This window comes from Cannabis sativa, chromosome 8 (genome assembly GCF_029168945.1).
Source record: "Cannabis sativa cultivar Pink pepper isolate KNU-18-1 chromosome 8, ASM2916894v1, whole genome shotgun sequence".
Classification (NCBI taxonomy): Eukaryota; Viridiplantae; Streptophyta; class Magnoliopsida; order Rosales; family Cannabaceae; genus Cannabis; species Cannabis sativa.
This window is the reverse complement of record NC_083608.1, coordinates 46,215,173-46,235,397: the sequence shown is the minus strand read 5'-3', so window position 1 is coordinate 46,235,397 and position 20,225 is coordinate 46,215,173. Positions and strand designations below refer to the sequence as shown.

The 20,225-nt window shown below is 29.7% G+C and overlaps 3 protein-coding genes across 3 annotated transcripts; 1 reads left to right on the top strand and 2 right to left on the bottom strand.

Annotated features, from left to right (window-relative positions):
* Positions 1-227: 227 nt before the first annotated feature.
* On the bottom strand, positions 228-2,496 carry LOC115701276 (ribulose-phosphate 3-epimerase, cytoplasmic isoform). The gene is made up of 8 exons (XM_030629025.2): positions 2,268-2,496; positions 2,159-2,163; positions 1,724-1,786; positions 1,515-1,621; positions 1,302-1,399; positions 1,015-1,107; positions 851-892; positions 228-619 (listed from the first exon to the last, which is right to left on the bottom strand). The coding sequence occupies exons 1-8, from the start codon at positions 2,382-2,384 to the stop codon at positions 473-475; spliced, it is 672 nt and encodes a 223-aa protein (XP_030484885.1). The 5' UTR covers positions 2,385-2,496; the 3' UTR covers positions 228-472.
* Positions 2,497-12,861: 10,365 nt separating this feature from the next.
* On the top strand, positions 12,862-16,645 carry LOC115700518 (uncharacterized protein At3g27210). The gene is made up of 4 exons (XM_061103018.1): positions 12,862-13,011; positions 13,718-14,181; positions 15,606-15,686; positions 15,924-16,645. The coding sequence occupies exons 2-4, from the start codon at positions 13,980-13,982 to the stop codon at positions 16,388-16,390; spliced, it is 750 nt and encodes a 249-aa protein (XP_060959001.1). The 5' UTR covers positions 12,862-13,011; positions 13,718-13,979; the 3' UTR covers positions 16,391-16,645.
* Positions 16,646-17,383: 738 nt separating this feature from the next.
* On the bottom strand, positions 17,384-19,629 carry LOC115701026 (seipin-2). The gene is made up of 2 exons (XM_030628710.2): positions 18,380-19,629; positions 17,384-18,223 (listed from the first exon to the last, which is right to left on the bottom strand). The coding sequence occupies exons 1-2, from the start codon at positions 19,436-19,438 to the stop codon at positions 17,633-17,635; spliced, it is 1,650 nt and encodes a 549-aa protein (XP_030484570.2). The 5' UTR covers positions 19,439-19,629; the 3' UTR covers positions 17,384-17,632.
* Between the last annotated feature and the right edge of the window lie 596 nt (positions 19,630-20,225).

Sequence of the window (20,225 nt, the reverse complement as noted above, 5' to 3'; positions counted from 1 at the left end):
AGATAAGTAATACTAATACTTAAATCCTTGATGTTCATTTTTATTTTATTTTTTCACAAATCTTTTGATTTTGAATGAAATTTTTTACATTTTGTATAGTGAAATGTTTAAAAAAAAAAAAAAAAAGGATGTGCAATATATAAGAAAATACTAGTTTTATCCATAGAAAAACTTTGAATCTGGTTTTAAAAAAATATATATACAAGGACTTAATTGCAACCAAAAAAAAATCTCAAAGACCAAATTAAAGAATTTCATGTATGAGTTCTCACTATATGGCCTACTATATCCAGTAGAAAAGTAATGAACCTAGAGTTACATTATAATGCATTTGTAGTGAAAAGTTCTGTATCCCAAACATTTAGATATATCAATTTAAAGCTGAATTTATTTCATAGGCTTTATTACAATTAAAGAGCTGAGAAAACATATCATTTTTCATCAAAATTTACCAAAATCAACTGTGTTACTTTCATTGGGCTTGCTGAACACTATTTCTCAAAAGGGATATTACTTTGGCTGGTTCTGCAGCTCCAAACACTGAACTCCCTGCAACGATACAGTTTGCCCCTGCTGAAGCAGCCATTTCGATGGTTGAAGGCCCCAGGCCCCCATCTACCTGCAAAATATACAGTTATAACTTGTTCAAAATACAAACCATAAAGAGGAGAGATGGTAGTACACAAAATAGTAATGTTTACTTTAAAATTTTCGAAAAACCCAAAATGCCTTTCAAAAACTATCAGGAGCTGAACGCCCAATGCGAGCTGTGTTTGTTCAAGAGAGGAGAGACTAAAGAAAGCTATATAAGATTAAATATGGCAATACGGTCATGGAAGGAAGGACTTACTTCTATATCAAGTGCAGGGTACTTCTTTCTCAGTGTGCGCACCTACATAAAGAAATGAGGGGTAAACAAACAGTAAGCTCAACTGTGAAAAGAAAAGCTTGGTGTAGAAATTAGAGTGCAATGCTATGCAACAAATGAAAGAAAATAGAACAAATGGATGGCACCTTATCCATCATTTCTGGCATGAATTTCTGCCCACCAAATCCAGGTTCAACAGTCATAACAAGGACCATTTCGACAGGATTCTCCGCCTCAATCTGTGGAGTAATACAATACAAGTGTCTGATTAATTGCAAGTTGAAACATTTCTGGTGTAACATTAAGCGTACTAAATCATGAATTATTAGTAATGAACCTAGATTTACATTATATCAGTAAATTGGGATAAATTTAGTTACAAAAGTCCGAAATAGTGAGACAAAGTAAAAAACAAACAAGAAAAGATGCCTACCAGAGGATAAACTTCTTCAATTGGCGTTCCAGGCTTTAAAGCCACACCAGGCTTCATGCCCTTTGATTTTATTATTTGAATGAGTTCTTGCCAGTTTTCTAGTCAAATAAAAATGTAACATGCGAAACAAAATAAGCCAATCTTTAACAAGAAGAAAAATGCAAGCCAAAGATTTATATTATGAAAAACATATGTCAAACATTAATGTCCCACCTTTGGAAACCTCAACATGGAAAGTAAAACCAGAAGCACCAGCTTTCCCCATAGGTTCAACATAATCAAGAGGATTTGTGACCATAAGGTGACAATCCAAATATGCTCTGTAAGTGGGAAGAATGCAATTTCATGATTATTCCAATTAAAGAAACACATACTCTATCAACATCATTAAGTCTTTTAGTAAAGAATCAAGAAGATCTTACTGTGAGTGTTTTCGCAAACTCTCAATGACTGGAGCTCCAATTGTTAGATTTGGTACAAAATGCCTAATTAGAACAAAGGAATATAGAAGTTGCACAAAGTTATGAACAAACCAATCATAAGTAGTAAAACTAGCTTAATACAAAATGTCAAAATTAAATCTCCATAAGCAATATAAGCAACTCTAATGAGCTAATCTACAACCCACAAATTCATAATTCTTATCCGTGAATCATATTAAACGTACCAAAACAAAGAAGAACTGATTATTGAAATTTGAATACCATGTGTCAGATAGTTCAAACACCATCAATCATAATCATACTAGAATAGCATGGTAATACCAAACTCAATTTCATTAAAACAAAGCAAATAGAATCAAACCCAATTTTTGATGGAGCAAAAGCATTATTGCATAAGCAAATGACTGAACCTACCCATCCTGCATCAAAGTTACATAAATTAATCATGGAAATTGCAATAAATTCTTGAAATTAAAAAGGAAAAAAAAAACATATTTAGGATCATCCGAGGAGAGTATTGTACCATGATGTCCATGTGGAGCCAATCGGCGCCACAATTGAGCATACGTTCGGCTTCCGAGGCCAAATTGGCAAAGTCCGAGGAAAGCATCGACGGTGCGATCTTCGCCGTCACACCCATTGTTGCCGAGAAAGGTAATCAATTCAGGTCAGAGATGGATTGGGTTGAGAAATGGGTTTCGGCCTTTGTCCTTCTCGTTAGGTGGGTTGGTGGAGTTGTTGAAAACGGCGGCGTTTTCGCACGAGTCTCATTCTCATTCTATGACTTTGACTACTTGACTTTAATTTTGGTCAACCTTTTTAAATGGGCTTTAAGCCCAGAAGACCTTGGGCCTAGAATGCCAATGTGCTTAAGTCCGTGTAACTATAAAAGCATGTATAATCCACAAAATTGTACACATCAATCCCAAAAAAGAATTTATAAACGATAATTACATTTTTACATTTATTTTATATATATATATATATATAAATTTTGATGGTGTTACACCACTAAAATAATAAAAAAAATCACATAGTAATAAAAAAAATAATTAAAAAATCAATAATAAATTAATAAGAGTACAATATAAAATTACATCAAAAAATTATATTTTCTGTAAATAAAATCATAAAATCGTAAAAATATTTAAAATTTTATAAAATTTTATTTTTATAATTTTTTATTATTTTTATGTATTTATGAAATAATCACGGTATAATAATAAAAGAACATGCAACATGAAAAGGACAAAAAATGACCTTTTTTTTTAATGATACAGAAAATGACCTATTAAAACTGTTGTATTCAGAAATTCTAATAATTAGGGTTATATAGACAACACTATAATTAAATGAAGCCATTAGTTGGCTTAATTAAAAGTATAATAATATGAGAAGAATCTTATTAATGACAACAAAGGAGTAAGCCACGAATATAAACTGATTTTTCTTCAAATATGACTTAATTGATTAATTAATAAATAGTCCAATTTTTCATCCATTTGAGAGAAAAAATTGCTTACAATAAAATATTTGATATTAAGTGAATATGAACCTTCAACTACCGCATAGCATAGATATTTAACATTTGGACCATATAGATAAAGACATGACCTAAAGGAATGGGACTAGTGTGTATAATAATTAAGAAGTGAGCTTGGAAATTCTTTTTCTTTCATACTAATAATTTGTATTATTAATCCAATAATAAAGAATGAAAACAAAAATAAAAATGTCTTCATTAGTGACATGCTTGATTTTTGGAATTAAGTCCCCAATTTTGGAATTTTATGGGACAAGGTCTATGTGTATTAGCTTATAAGGCTTCCATGTGTTCATGTAGCCATATGCTATTGCTACCGACCTTATCTATTTTATAATGTGTTACAATAGTTTAGCCGATTAGTCATATCTAAGTTTCCAATACCAAAAAATCATATGCCTCTTTTTTTTTTTATTTATTTATGTATACACATAATAAGGGTAAAAATGCAACTTACTAATTAACCATTTTCCTTCTGAAATACTTAGCATTTTATGGAAGCACTCTTTCGACTCTAATAGTAGGAGTCTTGGGGTTGTTCAACTTTAGCTTTTCAATATAAACTCCTCATACAAATTGTTCAAGAAAAGTCACGGTACTCATTTACTTTTTAAATTATGTTTTATTTATTATCTATGATTTAATACTTCTAATTGAATATAATATTTAAAACTTTAAAATAACTTTAAATGTGACCCGCCATTAGAGATGCTCTTAGTGCTCGACAACATTATAAGGCTCCAACCAATCTAATTGAACCACATGGTTCAAGATGCTATTCTGGGTCGGAATGGATAGCATTGTTATTTTTTTTTTTTTTTTACCTTTTTCTATCTTAAAGTACATGTATGTGTAGTGAACTACAAAAATCTAGTTTTGTTAGTTTTAAATATTGTGAAGATGGTTACCAACTCTGTGGCGGATTGAAACGAGAAGGTCTTTGAAAACGCATCAAACAGATAGTGAATTCTTTAGTTATTGCACCTTGTTAGAATTTGGGATAAGATAAATGAGGTTCCATCTCAAAACTAATTGACAAGCTCATTTCTCTTATATATTCTATTATCTTTCAATTCATTAGCGTTGTGGGACTATCTAAAACACCTCCTTCAACCTTTGATCAACAAATTTTGCTGCTCATTTTTTAGCCAAAAATACTTTAAATTATAAAACAATTTCTTCCAAGAATAGACGAAAAACCCATTTTGCTGTTTGTCTAAGTAATTGCTAATTACATTCTAATTCATTATAAATCATATGGTGAGAATAGTATGAATATATACTCTCATTTAATATAGCATTTAAATCCTTAAAAATCAAGAAAACAACTTATCTAGATTTGGATAAAGGCCAATCTAATGTATATTTTTATCACTATTATACAAATCATTTCATGGTAAACAAACTATATATATAAGTGATTTATATACATTAATTAATAAATAAATTGCAAAACAACCTTTCATATAATATTGTTACAAATAAAAAATAAAGAAAAAAAGAAGACAAATGGCAGTTTCATCTGGACTTAGGATTTCATAATCATCAAACAAAGATTATGACATTCACACCAAACTTTTATCTACCACATTTGTGAGATGACTTTTGATTTTTGCAACATCATCTTTAATTGCAATGGCATATTTTTTTAGGCTCTTAGACTCTTAGAAGTCAATCTAAGCATACAAAATAACAGCAATCCTCAATTATTATTATTGTTATTATTTTTTTTTTTGTCTTAGTCCTTAATATTAATTTATGTGCAATTATATATATATAAATAATTTCCTAAATTTGAAAAAGCTTGCCGACATAACTTCACATTTATGAAATTGCATAATTGTACACTTATAACACTTTGAGTTACTTTACAAATTATTGGAGTCACATCCTTGAAAAAAATAATTAATATAAGTAGGAAAAGGAAAAAAATAATGTATAAATTATTAAGCAATAGAGAGTAGCTTTTAGTAAAGTAGAGATGTTTATTTTATAATAAAAAGAAAATCTATAATATTATACAATTTCCATATAAGAAGCTTTGGGTCACTATTTTCATGTTATATATCAAGTTCAAGTTGGTATTAACAAAGAGTTAATCATATTTATAAGAATCAATCATATATTTCTTATATATATAATTATAAGTTTAGTATTCAAAATTATATCAATATATTTTATGATATGTTTTTTTAACAGTTAGATTTTCATTCAATTTACTATGTGATATATATATATATATATTTAATAAATTATGACAAAGTCAATGTATGAAACTAGTAATAATACAATTTCTGTTATATAACTAAGGAGATGTATGTAAAGTAACTAGCTATTACAACTCTTCTATATAATTACTCATAAATTAACTTTAGAATACATGTGACTTTTGTTCAAAATTATTACCACTACTTGATCGTCCCTTCCAAAATATTTTCTTTTATGTTGTTTTAAATTTTTTTAAAACTATTATTATTGTCAAATTATTATATTTTCTGCCCAAATAAGCTGATGTAACTTGCTATAAGAAATTAACATATCACTATTTTAAATAAAAGGGCACAAATCAGTTGTTGTAATAATTTGAGAAAAAATTTAAAATAACGTAAAAAAAAAAATTAAAATTAAAATCAAATAGTAATTACAATTTACGAGACAAATTTTTTTTTTTTTTTTTTGAATGGACTAAAAAAATAATGTTATCTTCACTTGGTTGGTAGGTTTAATAACACGAATTTTTAAATTAAAAACTATCCGATAAATTAAATCGTTTTGATTAAATTAAAGTTGATATTATTTTTATGTTTTATGAAAACGGTCACTTTAATAATTTGCATTTAAGAATAGAAAACTAAAAAGATTTAATTTAACCATTATTTCGCCATATAGTTAATATACGTATTATTCATTGTTACATTTTACACACCAAAATAATAATGAGTAGAATTAAAAATAGTAGCACACCTTCGTGTAATCGTGACTCTCAAATTACATTAAAAGTCCATGCAAAGAAATTTAGGTAGGTTAAATAATTCCAAAATTTCATCTCAAAAGAAAAAAAAAATTGAAAATTGAAACTTTTTCCATGAAATTGTCAGTGGAAGAATAAATACATATAGAAGTGGTTCGTATGACATAAATATAAATTTTCGTAGAAAATAACTTATTTCTACTTGTGTCTTATCATAACATATGGTCCACCATCCACGTTTTTAATACTTTAGTAAATTTTGAGCTACCTATATTAATACCTAACCAATTCTATCCAAGAAAAATATATATTTTTTTGTTGGATAATGTTTGCAGTTTAAATTCTATGTATTTATTCTTCATATTTATATATCCAATCCAACAAAAATTCTAACCTCATCTTTAATTTTTTCATATCTTTTCTGTATTTTTTTTTTTATATATATAAATTATTCTCTAGTAATAAATAAAATAAATAATATTATTAAAGGGGACAATTCAAGGTTGAAACGACAATGTGTTTTGTTTTATATATAATGTCCATCTTGAATATTCTTTTTTTCTGGTAGAGTATTTTTATGTACTATTTCATTAAATTAGTATGAATTTTTTTTGTTATATTTTAATAGTATACTAATTATGCATTAAATTAGTATGTATTAAATTATACACTAGTGATAGTATTAGATTTTAAATATACACCTGTTTAAAATATTTTTTTACATTCTCACTTTTATTTTATTTTATTTTAAAAAATAATTTTATGTTTTAGTCCTTAAATTAAAATTTATCACAAAAATAATAACTAATTTAAAACACTAACATATTTGAAAATACAAAATAACAATAACAAAAATATTCTATCAAAAAAAATAACAAAAATATTAATATTAAGTAAAATAAAAACAACATAACTAAACTATAAATTTAAAATGAACAACATAAATAAAAATAAAAATTGAGTAAAGTAATGATTTAATAGTCAGATTAATCAGTTGAGAATCTTAATTTTGAAGAACATTAAAAATATAAGATATTTTTTTAAGTAAAATATATTTATTTAGTGAATATTTAGTATGAATTATTAAAGTTATTATACTAAAAGTAAAAGATTCTACACTAAAATTTAGTGTGACAATTCAAAATGTTATTATATATTCACAAATTCATGTGGGTAGGTTTTTTTTTTCATATTCTCTAAGCTTTTCCATATATGTTATTGACATGTATAAATAATCGCCACGTTTCTACTATTTTGTAATGTTATATGACAAAATATTAATTTGGTGTAGGAGTTCGTATGAATAAACAAAAATCATGAGCACATCAAAGTGCTGTAAATACAAGTTTGATTTTTTGACAGGACACGAAATTAATACGAACTTAAGAGATACAAGTATGACCTGATACAAAAAAATATAGACATAAACACGATACGGTACGATGCTGCAAATAGTTGGCACGACACGTATTGTGCGAAACAAAAACAATCAATGACTTACGATTTAGTTTACCGAACCAATAAATACACAACACAGTCAAGAAATAATATCCCAAGAGATCTCAAGATTTAATGAATTAAGCAATAAAACAGAAAAGAATAACACTATGTTTAACGAGTTCGAGCCATGTGCAGTCCCCTACATCTCAGTCGTAACAACAACAGTCATATCTTTATTGATATCAGTGTTTACAAGGTTATAAGAATCCTCACAAACTCTCAAAAATTACGAGAAGAAGTTTCTCCTTTTAGTTTAGACTATCTCTCTCTTTCAACCTTACACTGTCACGATTTTCACTCAAGCAAATCTGGTCTGATTCACACTTACAAAGATTTAATTTGCATTGTTGCCAAAAATATCTTCTAATCATTGTGGCACATTTACACTGCCTTAAATGCTCCAGCAACAATAATCCACGACATCTTGAACAACATGCTTTTAGTACGGACAATCTAGAACACACAAGCCTTCCGAATACATACAAGACTTCCTTCCCGAATGGGCCTTCAAGACTGACAGTGAGCTATCTGGGAGTGTACCTCCATATTAATAACAAGCTATCCGAGAGAGACATTAATTCCATACGCGGTACAAGCTTATCTGGAAGTACCTTCCAGATTCCACAAGCCCTTCCGCATAAGGCTTTCTGAATCCACATTAAGTTTTCAGTATCTACTCTCCGGATTAACAGTTTCCATCCTAGATGACAAAACTCGTAACCATAACTAAAAAAATTCCACCTTAGTTTCAAGTCGAAGTCGCTTGATAAATCATTATTTTAAATGCTTTTGTCCCCTCATCCCTTCTAGGCTCAGTTGACTTCAATCAGCTCCAGGCAATGCTCAAACTTAATAATTGGCACTACCTTAGTTATCATATCAGAAAGATTGTCTTCAGTTGGAACTTTGGCAGTATGAAATGAAGTTTGATATCAAAGTGCTTAGTACATTCATGGTGCACACAATTTTTGATTAATTGAATTGCACTCTGATTATCACAATGAACAATAATAACTTTTTGATTATCACAGTGTTTCCTTAATCGCTTCCGTCAAAACCATCTATTCTGCTTAAGTTATCGACAGCGCCACAACCTTTTGAAGGTTCACTTTCCAACTAATAGATGTTCCAAATAGGGGTGTACATCGATCAGCTTAGTTGGGTTATAGTGTATTTTTACCAATCCAATATAAATATCGGGTTGCAAATATCTAATTGTAACCTGTCCAATGAAAAAATAGAAAAAGTGTAACTTGCTCAATAATTTTCGTCGGTTTGATCAGATTAACCGTTTAAATCGATCTTTATTTTTTATTTTTCTATTATTGTTAGTTTTCGGTATTCAAATAATTCATTAGAAAAAATAAATGTATAGTATACGTCTTTCAAGATTTAAAGAGTTATAGTTTAACTTAATGTTAAAAATAAATATAATAAATTGAATAAACATTAAAGTATTAAATAATATTTTTTAAAAAATAGAATAAAAAAATATGCTCATATGTAAATTTTAAATTTCATTTTTAATATTCAAATACATATAAAATTATCAACTATAGATTCTAAATTTTAAATTAAACATTATAAAATACAAACTTTAAATGTAAAATAGTTTAACTATTAAACTAAACGTAATTTATATATTATATTATAAATAATTTTAGTAAAAAATATGTGAATCGGTTTATTCAGGTTATTTGTGTAGGTTAGAATAATATTCAATCCGCCCAATATATTTACTATTCAGGTCATGGCTCGTTTTTGGTGGAAAATAACTTTCAGCAAGGGCAATGGTATTAGGGGTGAGCAACGGTCAGTTTAGTCGATTTTTTATACAAAAAAATCTAAAATTTGGTTTTCAATTTTTATGATTATAATTCGAAAACCGACCGACCATTATATAAATGTAAAAAGAAATCTCCATAGCCCATGATTCTCTTGCCTGAGCACAACCGACTCACCATGACTGCCGTTGCTTCTAAGATGAGAATAGTAACTAAGACTCCAACAACAAGACCATCAGAGGATGATGTTGATGGACCATGCATGGCTCACTATGTGCTGCTGCGACACTACTACTACCCTCAGCGGTGGGGCTTGTGATGACATTGTTAAAGAGATTAATTAACACAAGCTGTATATACATGAATCCTTATTACATAGGAAAGTTATGTAATGAGGATTACAATAGCATACTATATTTCTAGGCATTCACGGTATCAACATGGTTGTAGCATTTCTAATTTTCTAATTTTTGTTGATCTTCAATATCTTTTGTATTTAGAATGCTAATTTATTTTAATGAAGTTGATATTTCAATTCAAAAAAAAAAAAAACTCATTGTATATGAAAAATAAATGTAAAAGTTCACTACTACAAAAATGGGTTTTCCCGACGTTTTTAAACAGTCGTTTAAAATATTCCCGTCGGTTTTTATAACCGTCGCCTATACGACCATCGTAAAACGAGCAGAATAGGAGACAATTCAAAACCATCAATAATGTGGGTTTCCCGACCGTTTAAAACTATTGCCTATACCTTGTTATAGGCGACAGTTTTAAACCGTCGGAGATGTAAAAAAAAAAGAGAAAAATATATATGGCAAAAAAATCTGTATTTTCTGCATTAATTTTATAATTTTACCTAGATTAAAATAAAATAACTAATTAATTTTGTTACAATAACAACTAACTTTAAAACACATTAAATTTATTCAATAACAAAATAAATATATATAATAAATAAAAAAGTATATAAATAAATAAATGTATTTATATCGAGCTCAAAGAGAGAGAAAGAGAGAGAGGGAGACGGACGGGAGGTAGTGGTAGTCTGACGTATGAAACAGAGATGAGAGGGACACCGACGAGAAGTGGTGGTGGTCCGACGTATGCGACGGAGAGTAGAGGGAGATCGATGGGAGGAGGGGTGGGTGGAGATCGATGAACGAGAGAGACAAGAAGAAAGAGAAATCAAGAGAGAGGGAGGAAGACGTCGAGAGAGGAGGGCAATGGTGTGGAGGCATGGGTGGGGTTTTGGAGAGTTAAGATTTTTGTTTTAGGGTGTGAAATGGAGAAGAAATAAGTGGACATGTGAGAAATAGAATAAAGTAGGTGGGCACGAGGGAAATGTAACGAGAAGTAGGTGACGATTTTTTAATGGACCCTTATAGGCGAAAACCGTCGCCTATACTATACCTGATGGTTTTAAACCGTCGGGTATAAACGTCCATTAAAAAATCGCATTTTATTAAAAAACGTTGTCTATTTTGTTTACTACGATTTTAAACCGTCGGGAATACTAAATTTTTCCCGACAGTTTTAAATAGTTACTTAATTTTTTTAGCGACGATCCCCTAAAAAAAATCATTTTTAAGACCGTCGTGAATTTTGATATTTGTAGTAGTGGTTTTATAATTTAATGTAACAATTAAATTTAATAATAGAATATTAAAATGATATAAAAATAAATATAAAACTAATACATTTATTGTGGTATAACATTTATTTTATGCTTTATTATTGTGATCCAAATTTAAATTAATTTTTGTTATATTACCTGACGAAGTTAGATCAATTTTTGAGGTAACAAACTTTTTAAAAAATAAATTATATTTTAACAATAAATCACAAATTTGTATCTTCTTTGAAAAAGATCTTATTATAAATCATCTTACTATAATAGTCAACACTACACATTTATTAGGATTATCATTCATGAACTATAAGTGAAAAATATGTGATTCAATTTCATATCATTATATGAATCGAATAAAATTAAATCAAGATTAGTGGGTGAAATTTTTGATTGATTATTATTATTATTATTTAATATTATATACATTAGACATTGGCATAATTTGCGTATGATTGATTAAAAGTATTTCAATTTATTTTTTTCACCTTAATGTGGTGGCTTAGGTCAACTATGACCTGTCTCGTACCATGTTAGTATATTACTTCTTTCTTCTGCCTCAATTTCCCAAATAATTATCTTATCTTTTTCACCCATTTTTATCTGTATTTACTATCTATTTATTTATTGAAAAATTTAGACTGAATTTAATTCGAAATGAATTCTTAGAGTCATACTAAAAAAATACAAATTAAATAAACCATTGCATCATAAATTACGACTCTTGAAATCCACTCATCTTTGGCGTCTACTTTGGTCCTGAATTAATTCAGAAGCTCCAAAATCTTCTCCTTAAATTCAAAGTCTGCATTTTTGGCAGTAAATTCTTATATCTTTATATATTAAAAGTGTCTATCTAACGGCATTTCTTGGTTTAACAGAATATACTTAAAAATAAAAGAATATTCTGTTAAATTTAACGATTAGGTTTGATCTCCCGTTAATAAATAAACCAATAATTAAACCCAAAAAATTAAACAATCTTTTAAATATTAATAATCTCTTTTTAAATTAAAAAAATCATCTTAGCCACATATCTCTCTAACAAACCTATCTTGGGAGAATATTAATAATTTTTTTTATTTATTTTTTTTTTAAAAAAATCTTTATATATTAAAGTTAACCTCACTTATCTAATGTCTTCTCTAGATAAGCATAGGAAGCAGAAATACCATTTCTATCTTTGTGTGATTACAGATATACCACTTCTGTCATTGATCCACTTTTTAGCTTTATAAATGGAGATGTTCATATAATATTAACACTTTACAGAATATTTATAGACATAAACTTACATTACAATGCTATGTTAAAAAAAGAACTAAATAGAATAATCTACTACTCCAATAATAAATTTATTTATAATTTTATAATTACACTAATATTATTTTTAATACATTATTAAAAAATATTTCAAATATAAATATTTAATTTTTTCAAACAAAAAATTTGTAATCTTTAAAACTAAAATACATTCAAAATCTTAAAAAAAACCAAAATCTTAAATGAAACTAGCAATACGTGGCTCGGCACGTACATTCACCTAGTATATAATATAAATAACCAAAAATAAAACAAAATAAAGGTTCAACATTTGGAAACTATAAAAAATAAAAATGAAAAGGAAGGGTCACTACTCACATGGTGATGATAAAATATGAATAAGAAGAGAAAAGACCCCCAAAGAGTCCAAAAAGGCAAGCTTTGCACAAAAATCACAGACAAAAAGTCGATCATCACTAGACCCCACAACCCCCTCTCTCCACCTAAACCAAATAATATTTAACTTAGTTTTTTTTTTTTTATTATTATTAGATAAATATTCATTACTTTACAATTGTGAGTATTTTGAGTTTTTAGTATAATTTTTTTAATTTAGATTTTTTTTTTCAATATTGATTTGTATTATTGTTGAATTTAAAAATTTTTGTCTGATTTTATTTAATTTTATTAATTCGATGATAATCCATGTATTAAATTATGTTCTCGGGTTTTGATATCTATTAAATTATGTTTCTCGAATTTTGACATGTGTCAAATCATGTCCCGTAAACTAACATGACTTTTCTTACTAAAGTTAGATAAAAGTACTTGAATCTAACAATCTCAATAGTTTAGAAGAATTTTAACGGTTTTTAAAGTTTAATAACATGATTTAGAGAAATGCTAAAAGACACTAGTGGTGTCAAACACCCTCTTACGTGTCAATATCGCTATTGGTCTAATTTAGTATTGGGTCTCATATAAATTAATATAATAACTTTTAAGGAGTATCGTTAGCGCATCGTAAGGCAACACATCTTGAGGGTGCTAGGCACCACTAGTGCCCAATAACAATACTCCATGATTTAGTAGATGTCAAAATTCACGATTAAAAATTCAAATTATATAATTATGATCCTAAATAACTAGAAACTAGAAAGTACTAAATAAAAAAATACTAAAAATATTTCTCTAATGTCCAACTATATAAAAAATTACCTTAATCATTTAATAGTTTCCTATTATTATTTATTTTTTTCTCTATTGATTTTCACATTTCTAGGGACCCACCCAATTCTGTAAACTCAACAATATCAGAGTTTGTATAGCAAGACAAAGCACATTGGTTATTTGGGTTGTGCCATAACTTCCCTATCAAGGCCTCTCTCTCTCTCTTTTCTCAAAGCATTATTCTCACTTCTTTAGAGTAAGCCAAAAAACGCTCTCTTTTTCTTTTTCTTCTTCTGCAAAAATAATAGTTTTCTCTACCTGGGTGGGTAGTTATGTTAAGACCCATTTTGTTGAGTTAAGAGAGAGATTTATTTATGGGTGCTTGTGCATCATCAACCCATAGAAGCTCAGACACAGCCATGAAGCTTAGACTGTCGTTTGGATCCAAAAACGACAAGCTTGGAATCCCACCTTCACCGGTCAAAGAAAAACCAGCTGGTGGGAACTGTAGGATCAAAGATGTTGCCTTGAAACCTTGGTCCCCTTCTCCTTCTTCCAAAACTTTTGGGGATTATGGTATATACAACTCCAACTTTACAAAGTTTCTTTCTTTTTCATTTTTTTTGTTTACTGTTAAAAGATTTTGGATTTTATGTCTTCTCTGCCTTTTCTTGAGTTGGTCTTAAAAGATCAAGTTTTTATTTTTTTTTCTCAACTCATAAAATAAATCACATACATATACTTGGTTACTACAACAATGAAGTTTTTTTTTCTTCTTTTAATTTAATAGTTTATATTTCTGTCAAGTGACTGTATTCCAGAGTTTGTGATTGGGGCATGATCAAGCATGTTACAGAATTTGTTTTAATATTAATATTTTTTCTGGGTTGACTAAGTATTTTAATCTGTATGTACTAATTATATTTTTGTTTTAACAAATTTTATGTTTTATGGGGTATGCTAGTGCTCTCAAGGGACTTTTTTTCAAGTAAATCTTAATGATTTTCTACCTCCTTTGCTTTGATATATTTTGTAACAATAGAGTTTTTGTGTTAGACTCGTTTTACATTATAATATAATTTAGCTCTCTTAATTTGGAATGATTGAGATTTGTTGAAATGCTTTAAGAATTCTTTGAGTATAATATAATTAGTGATTGTATATTTTCTGCAAATGGGCTCAGAATATATGTATTTATATTTTTAAAAAAAACTATCTTTATTGACTATTCTTTCTTTATAAAATATGTCCAAATGTGATATAATATCACTATGCAAGAGAGTAAGTGGTTCTGGTTTGTCCACTAAATATAATAACAGTTAGATTATATGCACATGATGGTGAGTGGAGACCAACTTGGAAAATACCCTTTTAACCTCATGTCTGATAATGAATGTTTTATATCCTAGATTTTAACAGGACTTTCTTAGGAATGGCAAGATAGGTAAAAACAACTTTCTTAGCCTTTCCATGAAGACATAGATATTTTGGTACTACTACTGGTAGACAACATCACACCTAGATTATTATGGAGGTCTAGTATTGAATGTTGGTCCATGCCTTTAATTTAGGAAAGGTGTATTGCAAGTGGGGGCCATTAGTTTTGCACTGTGTTTTGGCAAAGCATCTTGCTGTAGATGATGGCTTTGTGATTGTTCAGGATCATGGTCAAGATTAAGTGGTAGATGGGACCCTTTTGGCTATGTTTAAGTAGGGTCCAGTTCACAGATAGTGTAGTACACTATGTTTTAATTGTTTATATGAACCTTTCCTAATTAGTAATGAACTGAACTTTTCACTGACTGGTTCTGTCTTTATTCATTTTTAAATAGAAGTAAATGGCAGCATAAGTCCTAATCACGTGTGTTTTACTTAATTACTTTTGATTTGAATAATGTTAATTGTCATGTTTTAAGATATTGCTTTGTACCCTTTTTGCTTCATAATCACTTGTGTTCATATTGGAAATGAAATCTTATGCTTTGTGTTCTTCTTTACAGGTAGTAAAGATGAAGCCTTTTTTGATTCTCAGCCTTGGTTAGAATCTGATTGTGAAGATGATTTTTATAGTGTCAATGGTGGTAAGTAAGAATATATTCACATTCTTGAAGAGCCATTATCTTGTCTTTCATTCCTTATGTCTTTCCACACTATGCCTTTCTTGTAATAGTTCCAAACACTAAAAATAAGTACTTTAAAAGAATAAGGTGAAACTTGGCATGGTGGCAAATAAAGGAGAATTAATATTCACTCACTTTGCATCTGATTTTCCTTTTTGTTACTTTTAATTACCAACTTTGAATGTGTCATTATTGTAGATTTCACCCCATCTCGGGGCAACACACCGGTCCATAGAGGGTTCACACCAGGCTCGTCGCGAGTTAACAAGACCCCATTTGAGGACAGAATGCCTGGCTCGGTAACACCAGCACCTACACCACCAACAGAGAAGAAAAAGAGATTGCTTGAACTTTTCCAAGAGAGCATGAAGGAGCGAGAGGAAGAGGCGAGCAACACGGCAAATGAGACCCCTGTAGTGAAGCCAACCGCGGGTCATGACACCCCTGCAGCATCAAAATCTGGCCATGAGACGCCTTTTGTCTCCGGGGCTAATTCTGTGTGTAGTAGCGAATGGACTCCAAACGGGGAAGGCCTTATAATAAGGCATGAGGAGAAACCAATGAGGTCTTTACAATGCTGCCTTCCTAGCTTGATGTCTTGCCGTAGCTTTAGTGAAAGGAAGAAGAAAATGAGCCCTGCCATTGCTGTAAATGATAGGCCTTGATCATAATATTAATGATAGTAATAATAATAATCAATATTATTATTATTGTTATTATTAGTACAATGTAGATTGAAGGAAGAAGCCAGTGTGGGTGGTGGGTGTTAATTATGGTTCCCAAAAGATTTTTATAAGTTTTGGTTTGGATACTCAAAACTCTTCACATATGCCAAAAAGGAAAAAAAAAATCAATGTAAAGTTTTAAAAAGCTCTCTCTCTATATATATTCTAGTCATGAATAAAATTTTGTGAATTTCTTTTTTGGCGTTCATAATATAATGAACTGATAACATATGGCTTATAATGTGTAAGTAACCATCTTTCATGATAGGAGCTATTAGTGCTAACTTTAATTTCTGTTGAGTGGAGTGCTAATTACAATTTTTTAGTCTAACTCTACACTTCAAATTTCATGTTTAATTATTTTTTTCTCATTTTTTTTATTTGGTATTTATTATAATTATAATATTATTTTTGTAAATTTTTTAAAAATACTAATTATTTTATAGTATCGAAAACAAAGTTTTTTAAATTTCTATTAACCACATGTATTCAAAAAACTTCAAACGTATTTTTAACACTGTAAATTATTAGAAAATTTTTGAAAATTTACAGAGATTATGTTATAAGCATAATAAATACCACCATAATTTTTTTTTTAAAAAAATATCCCCACATATATTTTCAGGCACAGAGATTGATTAAGAAATTGTTATAAAAGATTGACGGTAGAACTTCTGTTATTTTAAACCAAAGACACTGTGGGAGTTTTTTTTTTACTGATTTTTTTAAATATTTTTTTTTGTGTATAGATTTTTTTGAATATTTTAAAGTGCGGAAATATATATATATATATATATATATATATATATTTTCAAAAGGTAGCTAGTTTTTTCTCCATCCATAATCCATTGGTAACTGTTAATTAGCCCACATGTATGGATTAACATGCTTTGGAAATGGAAAGATCAATAAAATAAAAATAAAGGAAATAAATTTGAGCCAAAATAAAAATTCATATTTTTTTGTTATAATAAATGAATGGAATCCATTACAACTAGAGTAGATTGGAGTAGGATAATATCCCCCAACTAAGTACAATCTTTATCAACCGAAGATCAAATTTTGGAGAATATTATGTCAATTATTACTCCAATGGATTTTTTTTTTTTTATATAATAACTTTGGTAGTTATGTACATAATAAATAATATAAAAATAATTATACGAGTGTTGGAAACGTAAATCAAAGAAAAGAAAGAGTTGTGATGGCATGCCTATATTGATGGGCTGCAGCATCAGCAGCAGCGTCCAATGGTGCAGCTCTGTGTAACCCGCCATTGCCACTTCGTGCAGTAGGGTTGTTTTGAGTAGTAGCACCACTGCTAATAGAACTATTCCTTTGTCTCTGTCTTGGTCTAGGGATAATGATACGATTACAACACACCAGAGCACACAACAACTCTATGAAAAACAATGTCATAGTGATCCATATGAATATGGATATCTTCCAATGCCACAATACCCTTTTCAACAATGGAAGTTCAGACTCAACGATTAGGGAAGCATCGTACATTTCAGGAATACCAGCACCAGGTCGGTATTCCGCTCTTTGTTCGATTGTCACCTTTATGCATCCAGTAGGGACATCTCCTTCCCTGAAACCTTTAAACTTAACATTTAAAGTTTGAGATTCGGATTGATAGCCGGCAACAAGAGGGACAGCCTTAAGGAAGGTCCATAGAATGCGAATAGGCTCGCTTTTGAATTGTAACATGCAAGGATGGCTTGAACTTGAAAGAATTTCACCTTTCACAGACAGGAACTCTAGCCTCGCCTATCATTATTTATAATAGAAAACTGAATTTCTAAGCTATTTTTTGGATGATAACAAGTACTAAAATGCAGATATCAATAAAAGATTTTTCCATAAGGAGATAACAGCATAGCATAATCAGACCAAAACACAATTATAACGAATTTGAAGAAGTACCTGAAAGATCCCAAGATTTCTGTTGTAGTCAGACTCAGGCAATGCCATTGAAACAGTAGCCTGCAATTTGTGACCAACAGGGATAACCCGAAATCCGACTGTGTTTCGAGCTTCAATCTGTTGTTCACAGTCCATGCCACAACCGGCATTAACACAAGATATTATGGGAACGAAAGCAACAGGACGATGCTTAGTGAAATCAAAGTTCAAGACCTGCTTCATATGAAGGGGCACCTCAACAAAATACCTCATTATGAGCCCACTAAACAAACTTGACAAGAACAGAAAAGAACATAACACGAAGCAAACATAAATTGCCCAAAGAGAACCCCAAAAACAACTCCATGCCACTTTCTCAATCGACTTGTTATCTTTCAACCAATCCGACACATATGGATTAACAAACCCAAGTACCAAGTCCCATAATTTCACCATTTTCCCAGTAAAATAATCTCTACCACGCCTCATTGTAAAAAAGGGGTCAACAAGAATCATGTAAGAGGTATAAGAAACCCAAATGGGAAAAGTTACAAATTTAACGAACAAATCAAATTGAAATCCAATAGCCTTAATCACCAAAGAAGCTGCAAAAATAAGCAAGTTAGAGGATGAAGAACCATTCACTTCATCTGCATCCGAGTTGATCGAATCAACAACAAGGCTTTCACTCACCTCATTGGTGACTCGAACAGGTTCCTTATTAAAATCAGACTTGTCGCCATTCTCCTGCAAATTCCCACCAATTTCACTCCACTTCGTACTACTCTCAACTGAATCAATCTCCGATAATGAAGAAGGCTTATCTAAACTCGAATCATTGGATTCCTTGTTGGAGAATTTTCGAGAAGCCAAACGACGTCGCCGGATAGTTAGGGCCGGAGAAGAAGCCTCCGGTGGTGGGGATTTGGGAAGGGGAGTGTCGAGTGCGGAGGATGAGGAAGAGTCAGGAGTGTGATCGGAGAAGGAATCGGGGCAATCGTAGAAGGGGACGTGGAATTCGTCAAGGGCTTCGAAGAAGACTTGGCCATTGTCAATGGCGATGGAGGTGGGAAGGTCCATGAACAATATTAGGGTTTGGTCATAATTTGAAAATTAAGAAAAGCAAAGAGAGGAAGGAATCTGAATGAAGAAGCAAAGACATTTTCTCTTTCCGATTCCGAAGCTCCAAGCACCCAAAATTCTATCAACACTTTCTTTTTAACTTATCCAATATCTTTTAGCAAAAAAAGAAAAAAGAAAAAAAATTAAAACTTATATTGTTAGAAAAAAAAATATTAGTATTTCTTCAAATAATTTATAATTTTTTTAGATAAAATGGTAAACTTAGAATAAATGATAATATTCAATCATTTAATGATCCTTAACAAAAATTCATTTTTCTTTTTCAATAATACTAGTTATATTATAATCAAATAGCTTAAAGGCGCTTATTGTCTCATTAATTAAAAAACAATTGTTTATTAAGCGCATTTCTTGGATTCTTTGTGATTTATTGGTTTAATAGTTAATGTTGTTAGTAGAGTTTTCTTTCATATTGTTGTAAACAAGTTGGTATGTTTATCTTTCATGATTTTGCATTTTTTACTTTATTTGGTTACATTTTATGGCATGGTTACTTAGTTGGAATAAGAATGCTAAGTAGGGGAATAGTTTTTATTAAGTTGTTTACTTTTAATTAAGGTATATAAGCGGTGAAAACACTTGAATTTTATTTTTTAACACATAATTACGTAAATTAAATTTTTACATGTTAATATTACTATTATTTTAATTAAATATCGGTTCAATATAATTTAATATAATAATTTTTAAAAAATATAATTAACTAATCACATATATCTAAAGG